We start from the raw sequence: 26,618 nt of genomic DNA on the forward strand, positions 1-26,618 counted from the left end.
TCTTCTGGGGGTCTCTAGGGGTCTTCCATGCTGAAGGCTCGCAGTCTTCCTCTCCCCCTTTGTACTTACTGGGCACCATCCCAAGTTTACGGAACACCTTCTTCAAATCTTGTCTCCCAGCCGCCCTTCAGCTTCTTTCTCCTTCCTCTTTATCTCTCAGCCCCCCCTAACCAGATACCAAAGATCCACATAGTATCCCATAACAGTCACTAGTTGTTATCAGTTGTTCTGAAACTCCCAGACACACGAGTAATTAAAACATTCTTCCCCAGCCATTCACAGACACATCTATAGCAGTGTTAGGAATAGAAGTCCGGAATAACAAAAGCAAACAGGTTCATAAATTTAAGAAGTGATAAATTGACTAGAATGAGGAATGAGGGGGAGACTGGGACACACTGCAGCTGTGGTTCAAGAATTGAATTGCCAGTGCAGGGCCCAGAGGCAGACAGGATTCAAACAGAATTGTTCTTTATGGACACGAATTGTTAAAACATTCCTCACACTTATATGGCCTGGGCCACTTAGCCAGGGCAGGGTGGAAAGGGGCTGCTCACCTTCTGGTGAGAGCCTTGGTTTGAGTTCCAGGTGAGAAGAGGCAAAACATTTGCCCTGAGCTCACTTATATTGTTGTGGGAGCACCATTGCTCCTCTCTGACCCCCTAAATCTGGCTGGAAGGGTTGGGGACCCTCTCTTCTCACCTGGACCACCCTGTTTAGGATGGACTTCAATGAAAAACCAGGGAGCAAAGGGGTCAGAGCCCTTAGGCAGCCCTCCAACCCATCAGGGACCTCTGCAGCATGCCCCAGCCCAAAGCCATTAGCACTTCCCAAGTAAGGTGCAAAAGAGATCATGGTAACTTGGCTCTCCAGCCTTGTCCTGCTGTCTGTGAGCACGTTATTGAATAAATGGTGTGTTACTGATAAAAGCAGTGTGTTGTGGATGAGGTCTTGACTCGGAAAAAGAAGTAACTGCTTTTGTTCTCCCCAGGGTCCATCTGCTGGTGAGTACCAGCCCCTGGGGAACACTCCCGAGTCCTTGGAGGAGAGAAGGAAGGAGCGAGACTCGAAAGGGACAAACACTTCTCACAGCAGTGTATGTAAATGCCTGTTCAGTGACTTTTAATTACATTCCTATTTGTGCTGATTTAATAGGCGCAATGGGATTACATTTTGAAGAGCTTGAGTGGACAAACCCTTGCGATTCTGTGCATTCAGCCTCTATTTTGCTGCAGTGAAAAGCTAATTTAGGGAGAAGATAAGGAGTTCTGCATGAATCGGTTTCATAGTTTTGAAAAGTCTTTGCTTTCCAACTTCCACTCTGGTAATCAGTAAGACTTGTGTTGTCAATCATCCAGCATCCCCTGCAGAGCTTGCCTGTGCCTCACACACACCCCGAAGATGATCTGCAAGGAAAGCAATCCATGGAGCTTCTCGAATCCTTGGAGGAGAGGGCAGAAGGACAACCACAAGAGGACACCAGCCATGTAGGTATTCCCCAGCAGCTCTGGGTGCTAGACCAGTGTGGAGACAAGCGATAGACTGGAAGGGACTGGGATGCTCATCTCTCACACAATGCTTTGAGATCCCCAGGGGAGACAACTGCTTGGACATAGGACCTTGGCAGGAGGCTGATGGCTTCATGGCTAATGGCCTTGTCCTCTGTATATGGGCAGGGAAATGGGACCACCCACCACCCAGAGCCCTTGGAAAATTTTTTTGGTGGTTAAATACCCACTTTGATGGAAAAAAAAGGCCAATTTCAACAAGAGTAAACTGTAATTTACCAAGCCTTCGTGGGGCAGCTGAGCCAAGGTGCCTATCCCAGAGGAAACATGGTGTAGGGCAACCCACTTTAACTCTTCCTCCAAGGTCTGCAAGACATTCGCCTCTTAGAAACCTCAGGAGATGAGTTATTGCTCTTCAGCTGAGGGGCAGTAGCACAGGAAAAGGTTCCTTCCATAGCCAGGAGGTGCAGCAGCCTTCCAAGGGCACATGCACGTCCCCTCTAAGTCACACCACAGCATTTGCAGCAAAGCCAGAGAGCACATCCAGGCTGGCAGCAGCAGTGTCACAGCTCAGAGGATGGGCACTAACTTGGGGTGCTACTGCAGTGTGGTTGTCGGAGCCCTAACATCCCAACTCACTCTTTATTTCTGCCCTCCTGGGCATGTATTTTCTTCTGTGAGCCCTAACATGCTCAATGACTTGGACCAAACCCAGCACCCTTCATTCTTCACAGCATTTTAACCCTAAAAGCAAGGTCAAGCTTGGCTGGGGGACCCTTCCCCAACACCATGCACGGAGTGGCACCAACCCCAGTGATGGAGAGGGGGCAAATGCACTCACCCAGTGCTGCTTCTGCACTTTTCCACCCGATGTTTTCCTGTGTGATGGAATGAAGGCTGTTTCTGAAAACACTTGGAGGCAGGATGCCCACAACCTGAGTGGAAAAATCCCTTGGATATTTGCTTTCAGCTACAAGCAAAGCTTCTGCTAGGAGCAGCATCAGCAAGGATATTTCTAGGAACAGCGATGGGGGAGGTAGCCCAAAGCGGGGAGACCCTGTCAAGAGGAAATCTTGCTCTGATTTGAGTCTGCTGGAAACTTGCCTCTGCTCCATCCCTTCAGCTGTCTCCTGCCTTGCAAATTGTCACGGCGCTGACTCACGAAGCTGGAGCAATTGCTGTGGCAGCAGCCACAAGAGGGCTCCCGGCACAAGCACACGCACACGAGCGCTCACACACGCGTGTCTGTGTGCAAGCTGCAGCCCTGCAGACTGTGCAACGAGCATCCCTCAGCTGCTATCACAGGGCAGGGATTTAGGAGCTCGCAGAGCCTGTTTCCAGCCCACATCCCACTTTTTGTATTGCTTCTCTTCCTGGATGCGCTGTTCCCCTTTGCTCTCCATGGTTTAAGCTGGAGAGAGATTTGGAAAAGCAAAGGATGGACACCAAAACCCTCACTTCTCACTCAATTGTGTGTAGTACCCCAGCTGAGGTAGGAGCTTTGTGATGCCCCGCTCTTAAAAGCAGGTAGAGCTCAGTCCCTAGGGACCTACACCCTGGAATTGGGGCATCCCAAATCTGTACTTCCATTCAAAGCTGTGGACTTCAGCTCTGTTCCTTGTGGTTTCACGCATGCCCCATTCATGGAGTGATTTAATAAATCAGATCCATCACAGGCACAGCATTTTCCTCCTTGATGAAAAGGGAGTGACCCCTCTTTGTCTGGTTTCAGGGAACTAAATGCATCCATGTGCCCAAACACTGTGGCTGTGGTGATAGGAAAAAAGTGGGGTTTGAGGCAGACAAAGAAAAGTCTTACTGTCCTCAGCAATCAGGGACGTAATCATTTTTTTAATCCCTGCATCCCAAGGATGAAAAGCAGTCTTTTCATCCCATTTGAGATTCCACTTCCATTTTTTTAAAGCCAATGGGAGGTGAGGAGCAGAGCCACAAAACTGCAGGCTCATTTATCACCAGAGACATAAGATCAGGTGGTTTTTTTTAGCCAAAAGTTCACACTTTGGGTTTGGAGGGATGATCTCCTCCCCCATTTTTCCCCTCCATCCTCCGGAGGAGGAAGAAGCATGGGTGGAAGGCAGGGAGCCAGGAGCAGCCCCTCTCCCCCCAGCACTGATCCCTGTGCGCATCGCAGGGTGATGCAAAGAGAGCGAAATGGAGCCGCTTGTTTCCCCGTCAGCAGCAGCTGTAATCACGAATTTTACCTGTTAAAAGGTTCATGGGGCCCTGGAGAAAAGCATTCTGTAATAGCCCAAGAGCTTCATCTCAGAGGTGCAATTTCTGGCTGGCAGGAGTTAATGGGGGAAGCAAATTAACTGGCATAAAGAGGCAGGATGAGCCCTGGTACACGTGCCCATGCCAGAAGCAGTGCCCAGTTGCTCTTTCCATGGATGAGCCACTTCTTTGGCACTATGGGACTGGTCTGGTTAATTCCTGCCCCCTCCATCTTCCAGCCTCCCTGCAGTTCAACTTACTCATTTTCGGGGTTAATTCAGATAAATGGTGCTGACTGTCTCCATGTGGATAAACCCAAAGTCACTTTTTTTTTTTTTTACCTGATATCTTCATTCTTTGTTGTTTCTGTCTTTCCTGTTCCTATTTCTTTGCAGGATATTTTCTTCCTCCCCCTTTTATTTTAATTTTTCTCTTTCCTGTCCTGATTGTGTCTGTTCTTTTCCTCCTCCTTTTCTCCTTCGTCTCTTTCTATTTTTTTATTTTTTATTTTTTTACACTGCCACCTGCCATCAGCAAATCACTGCTTTAGAAAGCAGCAGCCTCTCCACTTTTCCGTGAGGTGCCTTATTGCTGGCATCTCAGAGCTGGAAACTGCTAAAATTGCGGAGGAATAGCAGAAAGGAGGAGAGTTATTACCCCCAGCAATTTCCCACCACCCCTGGAAATGGCAGCTTTATGAGATCGCCTGCACATGGGTTGCCATCTGAACCTCGGCGAGGTCTTGGCAACCCATGGGCTTGCCTCGCCTTTTCCTTCTGACGCTCTTCGCACGTCTGCAGAATGAAGGTGGACCCGTGCGAAACAGCAGCGGCATTTTACACGTGCTCTGCATGCAGATCAGCCACGACCCAGTGCAGGATGGACAAAAGCCACCCAAGATGGGCACTCGTGAGCAATCTGTGCCAGCGCATCATTGACTGGTCTTTAATTCCTCCTCCTCACTCCTCGCTACGTTGCAGTAAAGAATTTCAATTTTAATTGGTCCAAAATATTTTTCCTTACGTATTTCGATGAGTCAGAAACTTCCTGGGTTTATTAGCCAGTTAGAGAAACCATCATCCAGCTACTTGAATCCAACAAAACAAGGTTAGCAGCCCTGCAAACTTGCCAACATAATGTCCAGGGCTGGACTAACCAGCACTTCTTACAAGTCCTTTGTCTAGGATTTACTTTTCCTTAACTTTAGCCATCTAAAATTTTCAAAATACATTTCTAGATTAAATTGTGAAATCAATCCCTGAGTCTGAAAATAACAACAACGTGGAAATAGTGCTGAGTATCTGCACCCCATCCTGATTTTCTTCTCTCCTTCCCATACTCAGGGCTCAGGTTTGGGTACAAGGAGGTTCCCAGCCTTCTTTTGTTGTGGATCACTCCGTTGTTTTCTGCCTTCATATCAAAATGTTTACCAAAGCTGATCTGCAGTGCCTCCATCATGTGGCTCGGGGAATAATTGCTGTACACTGAGATATCCAGCGGCTAGGAATATTATAATTTTTACAACAGCAAGCAGATAATTTGTTGTTGCTAACATGGAAAATTACAATCAGTTTATGATTTGGGCCAGTAACTATTTGTTCAAGCTTTACTGTGTGTGTCTCAAATATGTACCGGCCAGAACTGAGCATTGCAAACATCAGCAAGAGACAGATGACCGAGGAGAGTGATCAAGCATCAGCAGTTGTATTATTGCAGTCAGATATATCGGGTACAATAAATGCACAGCAGCTGTGTTACCCAGGCATGGGTGCTGCAGGAAAGCATTTAGAGCTCAGAGTTGCAAGATTTTAGGTATTCCTCTGAAATAACAGTAAGTTAATTGCATGGTCCTGAATGAATAATAGCATGGGGTGCTCAGCAGGGTGATGTTTCCTTTCCTGCAGGAAAAGATGAATTTGGATGATGGTTCTGCACTCCCAAGGCACATGAGGGCCAGGAGATCAGCCCAGCAGGACAGACACCTGGTAAAGACCCTATTTCACCGTGGTGGCTTTGGGCTGGCCATTGCATGCAAGCAGAGTCATTGGCATGATCCCCAAGGGAGCGGTGACCCTTCCTTGTTGGCTCTGTCACAGGTGCATCCCCCTGGTGCCCCAGGAGCTCCGAAATCCCCATCTGGATCTGCGGTGAGTGAGTGAGACAACCTGATATAAAGTTGTCTTCAAACACATGGACACGAGGGAAACCCTACTTGCCTCTTCTCACCGTGCAAAATGATGATGAATCATGATCAATCTGGGTGGGGGGGGTGAAAGTTTGGTGATAAATATTAATAAATAAAGCAAGAAACAGCTGCAGGTGTGGCTGTCTTGCTTGGCAGAGCAGAGTGTTCTCGTATTTGGCAAGGGAAACGTGATGCTCACAACACAGAAGTGGTGAAAATCAAACTTAATCAATGAGGGAACATAATTACCTGGATCATGGAGAAAGAAGTATGAGACAGGAGTATTTTGTGTCCTGAGAGAATAGAAGATACTGGTATGTGTGTGTAAATGTGAAAATACTTGAGTGCATTTATAAATATGTATAAGACGTATGTCTCTGACATACCTGCACAATTACATCTCCAAATTTAACATAATAAGCGAGAAATGGAAAATGCAAAGAGTTGATTTTACAAGATTTAAGCGAGCAAGACCTGTCTCCAGGAGTTAAGGGTGAAAAATTCTGAGTCCTCCAGACTCCTTTTCGCTCAAGGGGTGAAACATTTCTCCACCTCCTCTCACACTTTTCTCTTTTCTTCCTCAATTCAAGACGTACCCAGGCCCTCAGCACCCAAGGAGAATTAAGGTACAGCATGAAGCCCCAGGGCTCCTCTCACCCCATCTGTGCACGGTGAGGATGTGGCAAAATCCCAACTCTGTGTTGAACCTGCAATCATTTTCTTACAGAAGGAGGAAATGGGCCAGCCAGATCCACCCTTGTGTTGCCAAAAGGTCAGTGCTTTTGGTTCACCTTTTAATGCAGATACCCAGTGATGTTGGGGTGAGATGGGATCCCAGAGCATCTCCCAGGGCAATCTCTTTTAGAGGCTGAGAAATCGCAGATGAAAATTGGCCAGGCTGGTGGGTTCAAGAGGTGGTAACCAATGGTTTTGGCTACTGGCAATGAGTACAGGACCCATGCTGGAACTTTCCACATCTGTTTCAGACATGGTTTTGGTGTTTTGTGCCTCCTCAGTATTTTTTTCCTCTGTGAACTTCTCTGGTCTCCTTCAAACATGGTATCCTGGGACAGGGAGAACCTCAGCTACCGCTCATCTCAGGCCCCAGTTCCACAATTTATCATCTCTCTGTGCATTTCCACAGTTCAGGATAGGAGGGATAGGGTCAGGGACAGCCCTGATCTGGTTAGGATCTGGTTGGGATGGCCCTGGTCCACCATTAAGCAGTGGAAAGGAGGTGGCCCTCCACTGCGGTTTGACAAAAGGTGGTGCAGAAATGAGGGCAACACCAACATGGCCCAAAGAGGGAAGGAGAAATTCCTCATGCTCGCAATTGAAGGCTCTGTCTGTTGTTTTCCAGGGAGAAATGGGAGCTCCAGGAGCCCGTGGAGACAAAGGAGAAAAGGTAGCAATAGTGCTTTTGTGGTCTGAGTCTCTGAGATTTGGAGAGGAAGCTGGGGACACACTGGTGGACATCCAGGGTCCATGGGAGGCTGTGCTGATGTAAACCGGGATTGCTGCAGTCCCACCTTTATCCCTTGATCTGTCTGAGTGCTTCTGCTCCCTCCCAGCAATGCTAACACACGTCTGCCATGCCTCAAGGGGAAGGCAGAAAATTCAGGGAGGTTCCTGACGTTTGTTCTGCTGGACTGAACCAGGTGACAGATAAGCGAAAGCCAGCCCTGGCACAAGGACAGGGATGGAAGAAGGGCTGGAAGATATTTGGGTTTTGTCTTACAGGGGCAGCCTGGAGAGATGGGGGAGCCTGGAGAAAAGGTGAGCTGCGGAGTCGGGATCAGCAGCTGGAGCAGGACAGTGGTACCAGCTAGGTGGCCCAAATCCAGCACTGGGGATTGCCACGGGGAAGCCAAAACCCTGTCCCCTGCTCAGACCCATCACCTGCTGGGTCAGCTCAGTACCCCAACTCCTTCAGTACCCCATCTCCTTCTCTTTGGCCCCGTGTTGGGGCGTTTGGCTCTGCCCTGGCCACATGGACATTCCCCACCTCCTGTGGGGACATCAGAGGCATCTCTGTTGTGGGCACAACTGGAAACCTTTGCTCTCACTCGGGGTGGCACTGAGGTTGTACTTCACTCCTTCTCTCCCACAGCCTTGGTAACTCTCTCTTCATTTCTCAGGGCACCAAAGGAGACAGAGGGGAAAATGGTCAAAAGGTAAAGAATAGCGTTGGTACCACGGTCAGGGGTGCCTCTACTGACACCAGGAGACCTTGTGTCCTCTATGACTGCTCTCCCTCATGACATTTTACCTCCCATCTCAGGGAGAGGTGTCAAGGTGACCTCCTGAGATGTGGGCTCAGCCCTGGGAGATACGGCTGCTGTCTGTTGGTTTGGCAGTGAGTCCTGGTTGCTGCTCTAGGCAGGGCACACATCTTAGACTAATGCCAGAAAGTACGAGTCTCACCCAGAGTCTTCTGACACCATCTCTAATAATATTCCTGCAATTCATCTCCCTCTTTTCTAAAGCTCAGAATCACTGAAGGTTGAGGCTTGGAGGCACCTCTGGGTCCTTCGGGTCCCATCCCTGCTCCAGCAGGGCCACCCCAAGCTGGTGTCCAGGTGGTTTTTGATGCTCTCCAAGGAGGGGACACCACGACCTCTAGGTACCTATGCCAGGGTTCCAGCACCCGCCCAGCCCAGAAGTGCTTCTGGTGGGCAGAGGAAACCTCCTGGGCTCCAGGTCGTGCCCTGTTTGAGGTCTTTAAAAGTTCTCAGCAACTTTATCTCTCCAGATAAGGCTTCCCATCATCTAGAGGAGATGTGATGATCAGTTGGGGCCCTTTAGACTGGCTGTTCAGGGAGCAGCATGAAGCAAGTTCTTGATGGCCCAGACTGGAAGTAGTGGTCTTGCTTTTTTCTTGACCTTCTTTTCTTCATAGGGAGAACCAGGAATTGGATTCAGAGGTCCTGTTGGTCAGGCTGGTCCCCCAGGATTTAAGGTAAACCTTTCTTCTCCTCTAGATAGGATCTCACTTGTTTTTCTATGGGTTTTACTCTCTGGAGTCCTTGCTGACCTTTCCATTGCTGGGTGGGAAGCACAGAGGTGGCTGAGATGACAAAGATAAGGCACTGAGGCCAATCCTAACTTGGAAAGGCAAGAAAAACTGTATGTGGGTTTGGGACAGAGGGAGAGCTTTGTGTCCTCGAAGGGACCAGTTCAGAACAGGTAAGCTCCAGAAGATAAATATGGCTATGAAAAAATCCAGGGAGTTGTGATCTCAGCAGAGGGATGTTTCTGCAGTCCCTTGGGACATTGCAGGCATTTGGGGTTTGAGTTTACTGCACAGCTCTGTGGGTGTAAAGGTAAGTGTTCCTCACTCTAGCAAGCCCTTCTCCAGCCCTAGGACTTCTCTGATGGGCCTGAGCTGGAAGAGATGCCCCCAGTTCTACGTACCATTCATGGGAATTCAATGAAACACCCCAGGCTTTCTCCAGGACCTTTGGGATTCCATCAGTCCCACCTAAGATCTAAATTCCTTGTGATTCACTCAACAGGGTGAGCCAGGGGCCCCAGGACCTCCAGGAGCTCAGGGCATCCAGGGCATTCGAGGCAACGCTGGCACTCCTGGGTCACAGGGGGACAGAGGGGCTCCAGGCCTGCCGGGGACACCAGGACAGAAGGCAGGTGGTGTGTGGTGAAGGGACTGGGCATGTGGTGTTGGACACAAGGTGAGAATGAGCGTGGTCTTCCTTAGATTGCATCAGGTGTCCACTTCAGGTCAGACCCCCACCTACCCAGGTCTCCTGAGCCTACACGGAGTCTGTGAAGGGAAACAGAGATAAAGGCTGGTTGCAAAAGGAGTGGTAACGGCATTGATGAGATAAACTGATGTGGTTGGGGAAAAAAAAATAAAATAATAAATTAATTAATTAATTAATAAACAGTCAGGGTTTGGGCCAGGAGGATGTTCTTCAAGTTCAAAACAAAAGCAATGGAGCTCCAAGATAGCTGGGGACCCATTATTCTCTACTGAAGCTTAATGATGTGACCTGATGAGGTGATTAGGAAGAAAAGGAGTGGTTTGGGGTTTGATGTTAGCAAGAGGGTTCGGGGTCATTAGAACATGGGGATAGAAGGAGCAATGATTGTCACTGCAAGGACAAGGAGGCTTAGTGGGAGGTGGGATGGGGGACAGCAACATGTTTAAACTCAGGGTCTCTCCTCAACAGCAAAGAGGCTCCCATTGGGAGCATCCCAATGACTATTCCTCCTACTTGCTGTGGTGCACAAAGCTTTAGGGATGCTGGTTTTGGCTTTCAGGCTGGCTTAAGGGGAAGCAGGGCCTTTCCCTTAGGGTGTTCTCCTTAAAGGTTTTTATTTTCAAGGGTGAACGTGGGAAGAGGGGCCGGAATGGATTTGCTGGACCTGCAGGACCATCGGGATCCCCAGGAAAGGAGGTGACTTTTATACCTCAACCCTTTGTCTTCTGAGCAATGCAGGGTTGGCTGGGGAGGTGGTTGGGGCCCTGGCACCTGGCATGGGTGTGTTTTCACCCTTTTAGTGGGCCAGGAGAACATCAAAGACATGCAAAAACGAAGTCTTCCCTCCTACTTTGTTTTCCTCATCCTACAGGGGATTCCTGGGACACCCGGACCCAAAGGCAACAAGGTGAGTGCCAATCTGCCAGGCAGGTCACAAGTAGCCGAGATCCTGGGGTGGCAATGGGACATCCACTGCCATCCCCTGGCTCCTTATCCCTGAGCCCTTCCAGGTGCTTCATCCCTCTTTTGCCCTCAAGCCCTTCTTCCCCATGTTTGCCAGAGCATCCTCCAGAGAGAGCAGCAGAAAGTCAATGGAAGTGTCTCCTGACTCTTTCTGTGTCTTTTAAATCAGTGTCAAGCCTATCAACAATCATCCCATGTGGTGTCCTTGCTCCAAGAAAGACCTTTTTTGTTTTTGTTCTGCAGGGAGAAGTTGGGGTTGGAGCTGCTGGTCCAAGAGGTCCTCGTGGGCTGCCTGGCCCTCAGGTAGGTCCTTCCAAAAATGCTCCTTGCTTGGCTCGTTACAAGCTACCCTCTTCTGGAGGCAACATTATACCATCACCTCCTGCTCACTCAACACAGAGGATGCCAGAAGAGCCCTGTTTTATTAAATAATGGTTGCAATTAGCATCCCCTCTGCAATTAGATGCCCTCAAGTGCTGCATGTTGCACTGGCCGGCTGCATGCCTGTGCCCTCACTGGCTGAGTGGGAGCTTCAAAGGCAGCATCTACACCTCCACATCTGCATGTCTCAATAATATCATTTCAGTGAGGAGCCAGCTCATTTTGCATGCTTTGGGGATGCTACCTGCAAGCTCATTCCTTCAGAAATCCACATCGAGCTTTTTTACCCTCATTTCCCTCTTCCAGTCCCCCTGGCAGAGGGAAAACAGCCCCTGTCATCCTTGGGACAGCAATGCTCACTTTTCCTCACTTTGCTGAGAAGTTTTTGGTCCCCTTCTGGCAAAGACCCCAGGGAGACCCTCTGGAGTTGTAATCAGAGGCCATGTTTCAATTTGCTGCGTCTGTGGCTGTTCCGTGAATAAACTGATTTTATGCTGCAATCCATTTAAACAAACTCCCCATCTGCTAGCAGAACAGTTCAATGAGGCCCCTGAGACAAAACACTTAATGAGAATGTCAACAGCTGTGAAAGGTCTGGGGTAAGCCTCGCTCAAGCTTTATTATCTGTAGGAAATGATGAAATAATGTTTCTGCTCTTCTGACTCCAGCATATATCTGGAGTGAATCACAGAATCTGAAATTACATTGGCTACACAGAAGAGGGAAAAATTTGGCCTCACAGGATGGTGCCTAAGTCGAGGCATCTTAAAGACAGGTAAATCTTGGGGGATCTACCTAGGGAGGTCATAAAAGCACTTCTCAGACCCAACAGCACACCTATTCCTGGTAGTAAGGTTGAAAAAGAAATCAGTGGCATGCTTGAGGCAAGGCTCAGAAGAAGCACTAGAAAACTACAGCTAAGTGTGAAGATAAGGCTCACATTGGTCACCAAAGGCAAGGGTTTCTGCTGAGCAGCTGGCTGGTGGTATCTTCTTTCTGAAAGTCAGTGGTGTGGGTTTCAGGTGAATTCCTTTGCTGGGGTGAGGCCTACTGAAATTGAGATCAGCAATGGGTTATGAGCATGCATAAAAGCTATCGAGCCCTTTAACTGAGGGTGAGAAACCTCTTGGGAACCCAGGAACATCTCAGATCTCTGCCCATTGCTGCCCATGCCTTTGTCATGTGTAAATGCAGCTCAGGGAGGGTCACCCAACCTTAGGTGGCTTCTTCTGAACCAGTCCTCCCTGTAGCATCAGAGAAGAAGAGGCACCTTTATTGGAGTGATATCATACTAAATCAGGTCCATATCCTACAAATGCATTTCATTTGGGGGCTGAGGAGAAGCTGAAGATTGAGGCTGACCAAAGTATTATTCTCTAAACCCTGCACACACTGCCACCTGCAGTGACACGTGGATGGTCTCGAGCCCTCCAGGCCCTTTAAACCAGAACCATAGGAGCATTGAGGCACCTAATCCACGAGGCCATACAAGTGAGCAAGGCAGGAGGACTCCCTGGAGGATCTAGGCTTCTGAACATTCAGTTCCTGTTGTCCCCTGAGAGATGGTTTGCAGAATTGGGACTGTATATGTTGCATTTGTCTGCTGGTGGCCATCACTACCCCTCTTCTTTCTCACAGGGTGGCAAAGGCGCTGTGGGAGTCCGTGGCCCCGTTGGCATGATGGTGAGTGTTAACATAGCATGCAAGACTGATTAACATGGATTACAGTGGCCCAGGGCCCACAGATAATGAAAAAAAAAAATAAAAAATGTAAATGATTTGATGGTCTTAGTGGGAAATAGAGACTTGGGGAACCTGAACTCCAGGATTGTGTTGGGATGCATGAGCATAAATCCCGCAGGCAGCTGTGAGACACAAGCTGCCGTGCCAAGCATAATCACTTTAGGCTCCTGTCCATTTGGCTGACTCATCTACAAGCTTCGGAAGCCCTCCTAAAATATCTCCACCTCTCTTTTCTTCTCCGTCAGGTCTGCTTGCCTGCATGAGTTTCAGGGCCTTGTTCTGTTTTAAATTCCCTTTCCGCTGATAGGGGTGAGTCAGGAGAGATGCAGATCACAACTGCTGCTTCGACAAACAACTTTTTATTTATTAAGCTGTTGTCTCGAATGGAATGAAGCTCTTGTTATGAGCAGCATAGGCCTTTATGAAGCTCCTCAGAAGGCCAAGGGTGACTGCAGCACCACATTTCACCCTGGGTCTCATCCCTGAAGGGTTTGTTCTTGTCCAGGCTGTCCCTTAACCATGAGGGCTTGCAGAAGGTTGTAGCCCAGTGGTCAGGGCAGCAGCACAGGGCACATGGGGCTGGCAAAAAGCAGGGTTTGTGCCTTTGGGAAATATCTGTGCTCCATCTCCTCCCAGTCCATCCTGTCCCTGCCCACCCCTGTGATGAGCTGTCTGTGCTGCAGGGGGAAGTGGCCACCTCTAGATGTATTTGTATGAGGTCATGGATCACAAAAAGGGTTATACCTCGGCTGACTCCCCAGGAGAAGCCCTCTGGCAGCAGCCCTACACTCTCTGAGAGGCTGGGGCTTCATCTCCTTAACATTAAGCATACAGAAGTCTCAATGTGAGGCTTGCAAAATGGGGCAAATTGGCCAATCTGGTTTAATTTATATATCTCCCAGGAGATCCTGAGTTGTAGCCCTGACCCTGTGCCGGGCAGAAATCTATGGCTAATTTTTTTCTTTCCACCAGTGTGACTCAATTTTGCTGTTTCTCACTTCTCAAATTGCTCTCAGGGGGAAGGAAAGGAGAGCTTGGGCTCCTGCACCCACCCCACCACCAGCTTCTCCACGCTGGAGCCTCTCCTTGGAGGCAGCCCTTCAAGTGGAGGCTGCTCTTTTACTCTTCCCTAACACCTTCCCCGTTTGGAATTTCTCTTTACATTTTGTTTTATGTTCTTGCAGGGTCTAAAAGGCCTCCCAGGCATGAAAGGCGAAAGAGTAAGCAACAGTCACCTTACTTATGCAGCTCCTCAGGAGGAAGGCACCGTTGTGGGGAGCCTTTATCATGGAAAACTTGGGAGGGGGGAGAGACAATTTGCTCAGTGTGCACAAGTGTGAAGTGACATCTGCAGCCCCCAGTAAGGACTGGGCTGAGATGGGGCCTGGGTGCATGCTATCTTTCTGCAGGCCCATTTTTTTGGTTGGTTGGTGTTTTTTTGGAGGGGTGGTGGAAGGAAATTGGGGAGTTTGGACACCAAGGGACTCCTGGTGTACTCCGTTTGACACCCAAATGTGCAATGCATACCCTTTATTTGCATCCCTGAGCAGGAGTCCCTTGGTCTTCTTCTGCCACTTCCCACTTGCAAGCCCTGAAAAGCTGAAAAGTGCAGTGCTGAGAAGAGCAAATCATTCAGTACAACATGCAAGTTTTGAGGGGGAAATCTGGGAAATCCTACATTATGTAGGAAGTCTTCCTACCCTAGATATAGCGTGGGCACATCTCTGCAGGTGTTATGTCCTGCTGGGAGGTGAAAATCCAGGGACGGCTCCACACCGTGGATGTGCTGAGCATGGAGTCAGCCAAACCACTCCAGTCCTGGATCTTTCTTTTTTTTTTTTTTTTTTGTTTATCATTGCAATAAATTCTGGTGGTGCGCAATCTCTTGTGGTAAGCTAATCATTTGGCCAAGTGCCCAGAGGAACTGGCTCCCAGCTGTGATAGATGTCAGTGTCTTGACGTGCAAATCGGTGGACTGAGCAGCACAAGAAGAGTGAGTAAAAAGGGAATCACTCACTGTCTTTTTTTTTTTTTTTTTTCTCCTGTTTTCAGGGTGATCGGGGACTTCTGGGACCCAAGGGAGAAAGAGTAAGGACATTCCAGTTTGTGGCTGTCTGGTAAAAGGCTGCTAGGATTTTATAGTTACCTGTGAGCAGATGGACGTTTATTTTAGCAAGTCAGTGATCAGACATGGTAGAGACGTATATGACAAGAAATACTGATATCTGTTTTCAAATATATGAAGGTCTTAGCGATGTTACAGGATTTGTAGTGTTACATATGGGGGAGCACAGCCCAGCTTGCATGGGGTGCTTAGCAAGGATCCCAGCTGATGGTGTTCAAAGACTTCACATCAAAGGGGACTTTAAATCCTACCTTCAATCCTTAGTGGGAACTGAGTAGTAAGCACCACGTGCCTGGATGAGGATCCCTTTGCCAAGGAAATTTGCAGAATTTGAGCCCACCAGTGTCTCAGAGCTGTACCACGTGGGGAACCCTTCCCTGGTGAGACCTTTTAAAATTTTAATTAAAAATAAAAAATAAAATCAGAGCTTAAACAGGACCTGTGGACATCTCTGGTACAACCCCCGCACAAAGCAGGGCCAGCTGCAAAAGCAGATCACACTGCTCATGTCCTCGTGTGCTCTTCTCTGAGCCTCTGCTCTGATGTTTGGCCACCCCCAGGGGAAGAAGCTTTTTCTTCTGTCTGATGGGTGGAACAACTGGTCCCTTCACTGTGCACCTCCAAGAAAACTTGGGGTCTATCCTCTCTGCATTTTACACCCATGAAACGGAAGACAATGCTTAGATGTCTTCCTCCATCGTGGGGTTCTCCAGTGGGCTCAATCCATTTTGTTGGCGTCTTCCTTGCCCTGTACGCAATGCTCCAGGTGGGGCTTGCACCATAGTTTTAACAGGATCCTACTACAGTCATAACCAAAAACAGCAGGAAAAAAAAAGTCACTTCAGCAACTCTTTTCTGGGGCACAAAAATGCTTCCTGTGCTCTAAGGGAGGAAGAAAATTTCCACTGATTTTGGTGAACCAGCTCGCCCCAAAGCGTGCTGCAATCTTAAGCCTGAGTTGGCTCATAGCAGGTAATGCGAAAATAACACCCAGAGTGGTTCTGGAAAGTGCACAGAAAATGCTGAACTTCTGCCCAGTGTTTTGTTAACTTCCTTCCTGGATGAAATGGCTTGTTAGAAAATGAGTTTTAGAAAACCTACATGATGATTCTGCCTTTGAGTCATGCAGTATTAAATGATTATGGCTGATTTGTCTCTGAGGAGGCTACTTTCAAAAGGGACTCGCTCCAGAGACAAATCAATTCTTAATCTGCTTCATGAGGAGGACCCAAAACACCTCCCAAGATGAAGGAATGCGTAATCTGTTTTTCCAAAGAATACCTTAATAAAATATAAGGAGGAGTGTGAGATAAAAGTGGAAGGGAGAGAGAGTTGGTTTGGGTTTGTTCTACATGATTGCAGCTCAATTTTCTTTCTAACTCTCTCTTCATCAATACAGGACTATCTGTGTGCATCTCAGGGCCAGTACCATATATTGGATTAAACTACAGCATACTTATGCTCTCTTTTGTCCGCAAAATTGATCAAGTCCATCCCCATCCGCATTATAGATACTATGGAGAAAGAAAGCAGGAGGGTATATTAAGATGGAACTGGATCAGGGTCCTACAGTGACTGTGATGGTTGTATAAAGATTGCAAAAGACTGAAAAATATTATCAAATCTGGGGGAACGTTAATTCATGCATGTTTGTTAAGACCCTAGCATCAATGCAGTCTCCCTGAACGGGGATATTTGCGATACTGAAGCGAGCTGGTGTAAATGGAGGCCTTTTCAAGAGGGCTACAATTGCCACAAAGGACTAGCAAGGAGAATTACCAGCCTGTAAGGGGTTAATTTATCTTTCAGGGGAATAAAAGTGAATAAATGAGTTCTGTATGCTGCTAACAGCAATGGTGAAATATTAACAGGCTGCACTGAACATCCAAATCAGATGTAAAAGTCTTCCAAAGGCGAAAATTGCTCCTTTCTGCTTCTGTCCTGCCCATGGTAAAAAGGAATCACCTTCCCTACTGGGTCTGCCCTGTCTCCAGTGCCAAAACCCACACCTGCTGCACCTCCACGCATCCTCCTTGCTGCTGCACGCTGGAGGCAGGTGCACGCCGGCAGGTCGCAGTGCCCCGGTTTGAAGAATCGATGTTGCTGAGGGTGTGGAGGTTATCCCATTACCCTGAAACCAGCCTTTAGCTGGGTTAGGATGAAACAGAAGTATTACCCTGTGACACGCAGCCTGCACAGCTACGGAAGGCTGATGAATATACTTGGCTCAGACATGTCCGTGGGGTTACTGCAGCCCTGTAGAAACCAGGGCGGCACCTGGGGTGGCTGACCCTCAAAAACTACCTCAGAGGGGTGCCCTAAGTCCCACTCATCTTCCTGAGCTCCATCTCTGTGCCCATAAAGGAGGGCACCCTGAGCCTTTGGCCAGGTCCTGCTCCTGGGAGGAGATGCAAACCTTGCCATCCTAAGTGACACGCAGGGATGAAGGAGCCAAGCCACCTCATCGGGGATGAATTTGTCCCATCACGGATGGCCTCAGGTCAGGAATTGAACCTCAGGGTCCCATCTTCCCATGCACAGCTCCACCTCCAGCCTTGACTTCCAGACAAATGGGCCCCAACATTTTCTGGAGCAAGCGGTCACTGGCAAAACTCTTGGCTGTGAATTCAGGAATCACTGGGCATCTGCATCTCTTCCATGTCTCCTTTCCCTAGGGTGATCCCATGACTGGTTTTGGACCCCAGGGCTATAAAGGCAGTAAAGGAGATCCCGTAAGTTTGACTCTCATCGTCTTTTTAAGCTATCCCTTCCCCAGCGTTGGTGACATCCCCATAGGAAACAGCTTGGGACAACCACTGCAAACCAGCACTTTGGTCCAGAGCCAGCAGCTGAGGGCTGCATCCTTCCAGGAGAGAGGCACGACCCACTAATTTCTGTCTTGTCCTTCAGGGTGAACAGGGCCTGCCTGGTTTTGATGGAGACAAAGGCGAGAAGGGAGAGGATGGACCTGTAGGAGAAAAGGTAAGATCATCCCAATGTGATTGAGCTGTACAAAAAAAAAAAAAAAAAAAAAAAAAAAAGGCACTGGCTGTGTGAGGAGGGGGCTATATGCAGATACTGTCTCTGCACCCTCCCTTCCCACCTTCCTGATGGGAAACAAGGTGCAAGGACACATTTGCCCACCTCTTCCCACAGACAGGGCAAGGATGCTGCTGGGCTGGGGCTTGGGGTTGTGATATTCATCCTGTTTGCCAGGTGTGGAGCCCTGTAGTTGTGGGACCATGTGAAGCTGGTGTTTGCAGTGTAAAACCACCTCGGGAGAAGTGTTCATTCAATTGCTGCAGCACTGAAGGGCCCCGTATCTCCTTCTCCCTCCAAGAGCTGGCCGTGCTCCTTCCTTCAAACCCTGCAGCTCCTGGGGCAGTTTTAAGGCTCAGCCAGCTCCTCTGTTCCTGTCCAGAGCTGCTCCTCATGCAGGGCTGTCCCCCAGGGGGTGGCACAGCCAGCCACCCACCCCTCTGGCTGTCTTTGCTCTTTGAGAGCCCCCCTTGGTGGTCTCAGGTCTCAACCCATCACTCTGCTGGGAGGAATCGCGCAACTCTCCCACTCTCGGACTGAGTCATGGATTAAATCTCCATATGCTAATCATCCCTATTTTGATATCATGTTAATGGGTTTTGCTCCAGAAGCCTGACCCAGGACAGGGACTCAGCTGGATAAATATAAGTGTCTACAACAGCAGCATCCCTGTCTGAGCTCCTGTTACTTCCCATGGGGATCTGCATAACTCCACAGGGCGGATTCAGGATGGGCCAGTGTGGGCATCTCCTTTGTGAAAGGGCAGATCACGTCCTGGCACTGATTAAATCCCCAGTGATGTTAAAAGAAACCCATGGAGATGCTCCCATGGGTGGTACCTGTGTTTTTGTCAGATGAAATCCCCCTCGCAGTATCTGTCAGACTGCTCCCTAGTAAGAAAATAATATGTAAACATCTCCTAAAGACGCAGCACCTTTGGGCTGAATACCTGAGATACTCTGGAGCCCCGGGGTAGTACCTCCACCACCAGTAATTCAATCGGGGTCTTGCTCTTCGGTGTTTGCAAAGAGGCAGCCTACTTAGACGCTTCAAGACCCTTTTCTGCTTGTGTTCCTTCAGTCCCCATCACTGAGCACCAACTCTCTTCCAGGACAGTGCTCTGAGCTTTCTGCTGAGCTGTTCTGCAGCTGATGGCTTTCTTCCTTAGCACTGGATGCCATACAGACATTTGGGGTCTCTGGGGGCCTGCTATAGACACGGAGATTTTGGTGATTCTCTTTGCTATCTCCATGGGTTCCTCTGCTCTCTCTGAGGATGGGCCACTTCAAGATCATAGGGTACTTAGGCTGCGTTTGACAGGGATTTTAAAATTGTAGGGACTCAAAGGTGAAGCTGGCTCCAAGGGAGTCATGGGGCTTTTTGGAACAAGAGGACCAGTGGGACAGAAGGTGAGTACAGCGAGCACCTACATTAAGATATCCTCTCTAAGACCCAAGGTGTAAAATCATGCATGAACTGATGCATAAAATCCTTTCATGGTTTCCTCACAATAGAATTCTGTATTCTCTCCAAAATTACTGCTCGAAATATTATGGGGTTACCAGAGAGCAGAAGTTGTGCTCTGCCAGGAGAGCCCTAAAGATCCTTCCCATTTTATAAAGCACCATCTTTCCTGGCATCTTTCCTGGGTTATGACAGTCAATAATGATTTTGCTGAAATGTCAGTATTTACATGCCAGGTATGAATTCCTGCCTAAGCTCCAGAATCAAAATGGAGATGCAGGGCTCCCTTCAGCTGCCCACCCAGGATGTTTAAAGGATCTTACATCCCAGCTGCTGCTGCAGAGGGTCCCTGACCCCCAAAGGTCCTCCTGTCTCCTCTTCCACAGCTGTAGGAATATCCTAAAGCAATCCCCATTCCCAGAGTGCATGCATCTCTTTCTCACAGTCATTCATCACCGCTTTCCTTGCAGGGGGAGCCAGGAGCACGAGGCCTGCCAGGCTCTGCAGTGAGTTGGAGCATGTTTCTCTGCCTTTGGGATGCTTAAGCATGGAGTGGGGCTGGCACCACTCCTCCTCGCCCCATGGCCACGCGTGTGGGTCACTGGGGAGGTGAGGGGATGGCCGCTCAGTGTTGCTCCACAAAGCTCATCTTCAAAGAGGCTTTGCTGGAAAACCAGCCATGGGCAGGGGGGGCAACACCAAAGGTAAGTTTTAATAGGAAGTTGCATTTTTTTGCATCAGGAGACACATGAAATGTGCGTTTAATTATTATTTGTAATGCCTTTAGTACTTCAGGGAGCATTGCCAGACACAAACAGGCAATGTTCCATGTTCAGGTGGTTAAGAATTGTGACCATAGGTTGTGTGTCACATGAGAAATGTATAAATCCTTGAAAGACTTGACTACAAGTGGCTATTCCCAGTGCTTAGTGGGCACTGCTGCTGGCCAGAGGGAAAACAGTTATGTAGGAGGACCTGGATAGTACTTCCTGATTCCTGGCAAATTGCAACTGGGGAAAAAAATAAAAAATAAATATACTACTACTAATAATAATAAACTAATTTTGGTTTTACTGCAATGTTTTACAAAACTTTTACAAAACAAAACATTTTTGCTGCAATGTTTTACAACTTTGCCATTTCACCTGGAGGTAATCCTAAGTTTAAAAAAAAAAAAAAAAAAAAAAAAAAAAGGAAAAAAGAAAAGGGTCTCCAAAGTTGTTCAAAGTGAAAAAAGTCACCACTGATTTGTTTTCATTGGGGAAAAGAAGGAATAGGACAGTAGGAAACACCAAAAGGCAACTAGTCATGGAAATATGAGCATGTTCAGTTGTTTCATTGCAATAAGAAATATTACTATTTTTTTAAGCTATTCCACACTTAATGTCTCCTTGTGCATGAGCAGATGGTTCTCAGCAACTGCCTGTTGCTGTAAAGGCTCCACGGCTGCTCAGCGCTGCCTGATGATTACTGGTCATGGATGTATGGGTATTTAAGAGTCCATAATCCAAACTGGTAATTGCTCACTGAGGAAAAGGCCCTCATTCAAATTAGAATTTCAACTCCTGCTTTGGTAGTGCAAGTAGGAGAATAAGGATGGATTCCAGCAAAGGAAGCTCAACTGGACTGCAGTAGGAACTGGCCATCCTGACCAGCGGCCATCCAGTGATGGTTGGGAGGTGTGCTGTTTTCTACTGGTACCCACAGGGGTTGTTGCATAATATAATTAACTACCAGAAATTGCTATCTTGACAATCAGTATTTGAGGAAAGCTACGTAATCCTTCTTTGGAAAATATCTGAGGATTTTGCTGGTACAGGGAACGCTATGCTGTGCTTGGGGCTAGAATGAGATAACAAAGCTTGGTTTTCGTTTTTCATTAAATTTCTAAAATTGCAACTCTCACATCAAAGCTGGGGCCTTGACAGAGGAGCCTTGATATACAACAGCTTGGATGAAATTCATCTGACCTCCGGTTAGATGTCTGCCATGTTCGCTTTCCACATCTGAGCGGGCTGGACTCAGAGTGTTTTATAGACTGCTGTAGGGTAGTCTTGCAGTGTGATTCACATCATCTATTTCAGACACCTGTGATGGGACATGACATCCTGACGTAACTTGTTCTCCACAAAACCAGGCTGATGGTGTCTCACTTTATCTTCACAATGCTCACAGATACCTTGATTGTTTGCTCCTGAGTTACTCCAGAGTGGGAGGTTAGGCTGTCTCATTGATCATTCCTCAAGTCCTCTTTTCCCCTTCTCTTGAAGACAGACACTACTTAGTCCAGTCTGTCTGTACGCACTCATTCCTATGCAAAACCTCCAAGGTAATGCCTAGCAGTTCTCATTTTCCTTCAGCCCCCCCTAATTCCATCTGTCCTTTCTACAAATTTCCACCAACTCATTGCAAAAACTTGCTTTCTGTCCTGCTGAATTCCCTCCCAGTTGATATCTGGGGAGACAAAAGTTCCAGTGCCACCACAAATCACTCTGAATAATTTAACCAGCTTGTACAAAGTCTCATCCATTTACTCTTTTGATTTGATCTGCAGGAGTTCCCAACCAAGTGACAGTATTTGTGTCTTCTCCCTGTAATCGTTGCCTGGAGAATTTCAGTGGACTTAGATGAGTTTATAACTGGATCTCAAGGCAAATGAGTGCATTCTTGATATTCAGGACACCTCCTTCTTTTTCCTCTTTTCTAAAAGCACTGTGCTCGTTTACATTGATATTCCTGCCATACTTCATCCTTTAATATTAATACTTCAGCCTGTGTTAGATATATTAAGTTGTAGTCTTGATTATGTATTAAGACTTCAAGCTCCTCTTCTTTATGTCCCAGATGTAATTCATGCATTAAAATACTGGCAGATTAACCCATTATTCTCCTTAAAGCTCTGTTTTGAATATTCCTTGCCATTACTCCCTATTTTGGGTTTCCAGGATCTGAAGTTATGAGTGTTCCTGGGTCTTCTCCATCATGGTGTGCAGTCTTCCTCACTTTTGTACACTTCCTCGGTGTACAAATAGGGTCTCTGAGTTCTTCATGTCCTCTTGTGAGCTGGGCTCTATAGTTGGCCAGCAGCCTGTGGATGCTCGCCCTATAACTGAGGAAGCCAGGCCCCTTGTGGTAACACCATCCACACAGCCATGTGCGTGTTCCCAGAGAGTCCCTCTGAAACTTGACTGGAGGGTGGGAGACCCACCAGATCCTTGGGTCTTCTGCTTTTGCTCCCACAACCATTTCTGATGTTCTTTATTCTTCAGTGCTCTGTGGGGCCTGAAAATGAAGTGATAACCAAGGCCCCTTCACCCAGGCTGTGGTAGGTGTGGTAATACAAGCACAAATTTGACTTTACCAGATTAATTAAAAGCCCTAGAGCTCTTGATATAGTCATTGAAGAGCTACTCAGGGTACCAATGTGAGGGTCATACCTCACTACACCAGCTGCGTGAGGACTTAGGTGAACCCTATGGCAGCACAGCTCTAAGGCCTGCTGAGCAGTGGGGCCACCTCAAGCAAGAGGTGAGGAAACGTTGGGCGTAGACCTCTGTCCTGTGCTGGACAAGAGGTGCCCTAGCCACTTGTAGCACAAAAAGCCATATTCTGAGTTGTTTTTGGCCCAGGAGGGTGCCCTGAGCACTTCTGATGAGTCCAAGGTGGCCAAGGAGAAGCCATCCAGACCTTCCAGCCACAGGTGGAAATCTCTGCCCAGAAACCTTGGAGGCTTTGTGAGATGCATTACCTGAGAATTAATGCTTGTTACAGCCACGAGGACAAGCTGCTGCTTCCACACCAAGACAGGACAGGGTTTTTTGGGGGAGGAGGCTCAGGAGTGAATCAAATAATTGCGGGCAGGATCGTCTAGGCACAGGACGCAGCAGGGAAGGGATAAAAACACAGCTGAAACTCCCAGGTTGAGACTCCCAGCTACTTCAGATGTATCATCCCATCAAATATTGAGCGCCGAAGCCCAGGAGGTGGGAAATGTTTTAGCAGAGGTAGCAGCCTACGCCATGGTTTGGAAATGCATTAGCCCTTTGATGTCTCTTCCCTGCTGCTTCCAACAGATTGCTCCTTTCGGGGTGCAATGTGTTTCTGCAGATGGATTTCATGCTTGCCCAGGGTGACCCAGCTAATTCCCCAGCTCCTCATCTGAGTGGAGACAATGAGCCTGGTGATGACACAGGCTCTTCCCTGGCTCCAGCCCAAATCTTCGCAGGAATTTGTGCCTGGAAGCAGAGATCCTTGGCTGCTCAAAGGCATCTTTGCGTCACGGCCAGTGCTCAGGACTTATGACTAAGCCTCTGCGTTGCTGTGCCTTCATGGTACCTGGTGTCTTTGTGGTTAAATGAAGCCTGTTCCAGCAACATTTTAATAACAGAACCAAACAGCAGAAGCCATTTCCAGTATTCCACCATTAATTGCCTTTAAACTGCCATTTTACTAGCTTTTCTTGCCCAGCCTTTATTTGCCTGGCAATACACAGAGTGTAAATCTGAGGGAACAAATTTCCATTTGGCTTCTTTCCCTTGCCCACTGCCTGAACATTTTTCCTCTTCTTCTTGTTTTTAAATCCTCTTCCTTCTTGACCCTTTCAGCCATCATTTTCTTTCCCTGGGTGTAGACGGCCTTGAAAAGCATCATCTCTCTGACCCAAACCTCTGAAGAGAGATTAGACCCGCTGCATGCCCAAACCTGATTAAAAAAAAAACTTTCTAGCATGTATGATGAAGTCTGTTCAGCCTGTCACAGATAGAGCAACTACAATGAGATAAGATCGAGGTCAAAAGCATATTCACTAGATAAGTAGGCATGCCTGAGACCAGCAATTTTTCTGCCTACCGGTACGTATCTTGAGCTTAGCTCTTCCTGAATCCACCTGAGTTCCTTTCAGGTCCAGAGCCATCACAAGAAGCATCCCACAGGTTAAAGCTAACAGAAGAAATTAGAGTTGGACATGGGCAGATGTGGGAAACACAAGAAAAGACAGAAAGGTCTCTCTTTGACACAGGAGCCCCTCTGGACAAATAAATCCAGGTGCTGAGAGGACTATTAGAGCTAATTGGGAAATCACTAACTAGTGTCAGGTTTCTTCAGGCTCAGGCAGTGCTCAGGAATAAGCTTTAGCCCATCCTCTCGGGCACAGGTGTATAAATCCCTGGCCAGATGGGTCTGTACCTAGTTCAAAGCAATCTGAAAAATGCCAGGCACTTGAAGGTATCCTGGGCTCTTGAGATTTAAACATTGAACCAAAAGGTTTATTGCCCTCCAAACAAGCAATCTGTCCTAGTAAACAGAAATTCTAGTTAGCTGTGTTTTTTATGGCCCATTTATTTCCTCAGCCAGAACTTCATATTGATTGTGTCAATAAATAGTAACTGGTAAATAAAGATCATGCATGAGATGTTCGTGCCTGATCGTGCAGGCAGGGCTCGAGGAGCATGGACTTTACCTCCTCCAGACATGACCGGCAGAGCCGTGGAGGAGCACGTGGCCTGCTCTCAAATGCTCCTATTACTCCAAAAGATAAAAGGTGCCCAGGCTTTGGGAGGGGTTCGAGGAAGCACTCCCCAGAGAGGAGCTGAATTTTAATATCTGGGGATGAAGAGGTGATGGGTCTTGCAGGCTGACCTGCTGGCAAGGGCAGCACCGTCCCACCCACGTATCTCTGAGATGTTTGCTTGTCACCACGATCACTGAGTTGTCCATTAGCCACTGAGAGGATGAGTAATGGGAGAGGTGATGATGTAGCTGTTTGACATACAGATCTGGTGGCTGTTTTTTTTCCTTTTTTTTTTTTTTTTTTTTTTTTATAAACATGCTTCCTTTCAATAACTTACTGTAAATTAATTCCAAGCAGATAATGTAACCAAGCAGACAACAATAACTTGTTCATCTCCTGATCTGCTTAAGCAGCCAACTCACGCTCCTCCAAGAGAGATGAGCCCTGTGCAATCAGTGTCTCTCAAGTGGGGCCAAATCCAATTTCACCTCACACCCAGGTTCTGAAAACTGCAGTCAAAATCAGCCAGATTAGATAAATGGACTAGCAGAATTGGCAGCCTTGGGAAAAAAAAAAAAAAAAAAAAAAAAAAAAAAAAAAAAAAGGCATTTTTAGTAACTTTCAATTTGCTGTTGGAACAGGGAGACCCCAGAGAAAGAGGCCCTAATGCTGGATGATGTTGATATCCCATGCTGAGCTAAGCAGCAAAGTGGTTCGAGGACCTCCAAGGTGTAGTGCTATGGTGGAGCATCTTTGCCCTTCATTGCCCACATGTTTGGGCTGGATGAGGCTCTCTTTTCTCACTCCAAACTCTCCAGGTGGGAGATCTTCTCCAAGCTGTAACTGTAAGCAGCCTAGTGCTCAGAGCTGCTCTCACCAAGCAGGGCAGTCATTCACCAAACTGAATTTAACTGCTGAATTTCTGCTCTGCTCCACTGGTTGGGGCTGAAACTGAGCTGCTGACCCAGTGCCCAGGACCGTGGGCATCCCATGAAGGAACTCACACAGCGTGATGCTGCCTGCTTATACCCCTACCCCTATTTTCAACTGCAGCCATCACCACCTCAGTTTTCTTTCTTCACACGTGTGGCTTGCAGGTTTGTGAAAAATGGGTGCTAAACCCCAGCCTCGTGTCTCAGTGCTGGTTTTAGGGTGGCTCCTGATCTCTGACCATGTCTGTGTGCCACCTGGACTCTTACTATTGAGCTTCTGTCCTGATGACTCTCCTCAGCCACTGCCTTGCTAACACAGAAATTCATTTTGCTCCTCTTTGGCAGGGTGCAGCAGGCCTGGATGGGAGGAACGGAAACAAGGGAGCCAAAGGTGACAGAGGTCTGCAGGGACAGAAGGGGAAAGCAGTGAGTAGCAGGAAAGGATGTGGTTCATTTGGAAGGCAAAAAGAGGCTCCATGGTTTTCTCACAGCCATATAAGAAAGTTTTCTTCACTGAGGGTGGTGAGGCACTGGAACAGGTTGCCCAGGGAAATTGTGTGTGCCCCATTATTGGAAGCGTTCAAAGTCAGGTCAGCTTTGAGCAACCTGATCTAGTGAAGGGGAGTTGGACTAGGTGATCTTTAGATGTCCCTTCCAACCCAAGCTATTCTGTGATTTTATGATTCCATGAACTGCAAATTTTTTAGGAGCCCCCAGTGGTTAAAAGGACAATATAAATGCAACTGATGTTATCATCAGAGCTGCATTCTTAACCTGTCAGGCTACATATGATATGGCTTTTGTTTTGTTTTGTT

At 47.8% G+C, this 26,618-nt stretch overlaps 1 protein-coding gene across 1 annotated transcript in view; it reads left to right on the forward strand.

Moving 5' to 3' along the window:
* LOC309874233 (uncharacterized protein) overlaps positions 1-26,618 on the forward strand; it is a gene marked incomplete at both ends in the record, with an annotated part of 100,699 nt that overhangs the window by 48,831 nt on the left and 25,250 nt on the right. The window contains 22 exons of the mRNA XM_082752246.1: positions 992-1,096; positions 1,371-1,487; positions 5,645-5,725; positions 5,837-5,887; positions 6,516-6,551; positions 6,653-6,697; positions 7,286-7,330; positions 7,666-7,701; positions 8,064-8,099; positions 8,825-8,884; positions 9,441-9,566; positions 10,272-10,343; positions 10,519-10,554; positions 10,854-10,913; positions 12,630-12,674; positions 13,919-13,954; positions 14,787-14,822; positions 17,535-17,591; positions 17,770-17,841; positions 19,236-19,307; positions 19,833-19,868; positions 26,149-26,229. Coding sequence (XP_082608372.1) covers positions 992-1,096; positions 1,371-1,487; positions 5,645-5,725; positions 5,837-5,887; positions 6,516-6,551; positions 6,653-6,697; positions 7,286-7,330; positions 7,666-7,701; positions 8,064-8,099; positions 8,825-8,884; positions 9,441-9,566; positions 10,272-10,343; positions 10,519-10,554; positions 10,854-10,913; positions 12,630-12,674; positions 13,919-13,954; positions 14,787-14,822; positions 17,535-17,591; positions 17,770-17,841; positions 19,236-19,307; positions 19,833-19,868; positions 26,149-26,229 — 1,341 coding nt within the window. The remainder of the gene's footprint in view (positions 1-991; positions 1,097-1,370; positions 1,488-5,644; positions 5,726-5,836; positions 5,888-6,515; positions 6,552-6,652; positions 6,698-7,285; positions 7,331-7,665; positions 7,702-8,063; positions 8,100-8,824; positions 8,885-9,440; positions 9,567-10,271; positions 10,344-10,518; positions 10,555-10,853; positions 10,914-12,629; positions 12,675-13,918; positions 13,955-14,786; positions 14,823-17,534; positions 17,592-17,769; positions 17,842-19,235; positions 19,308-19,832; positions 19,869-26,148; positions 26,230-26,618) is intronic.

This window comes from Aythya marila (assembly GCF_965140915.1).
Source record: "Aythya marila genome assembly, chromosome: 1".
Lineage (NCBI taxonomy): Eukaryota > Metazoa > Chordata > Aves > Anseriformes > Anatidae > Aythya > Aythya marila.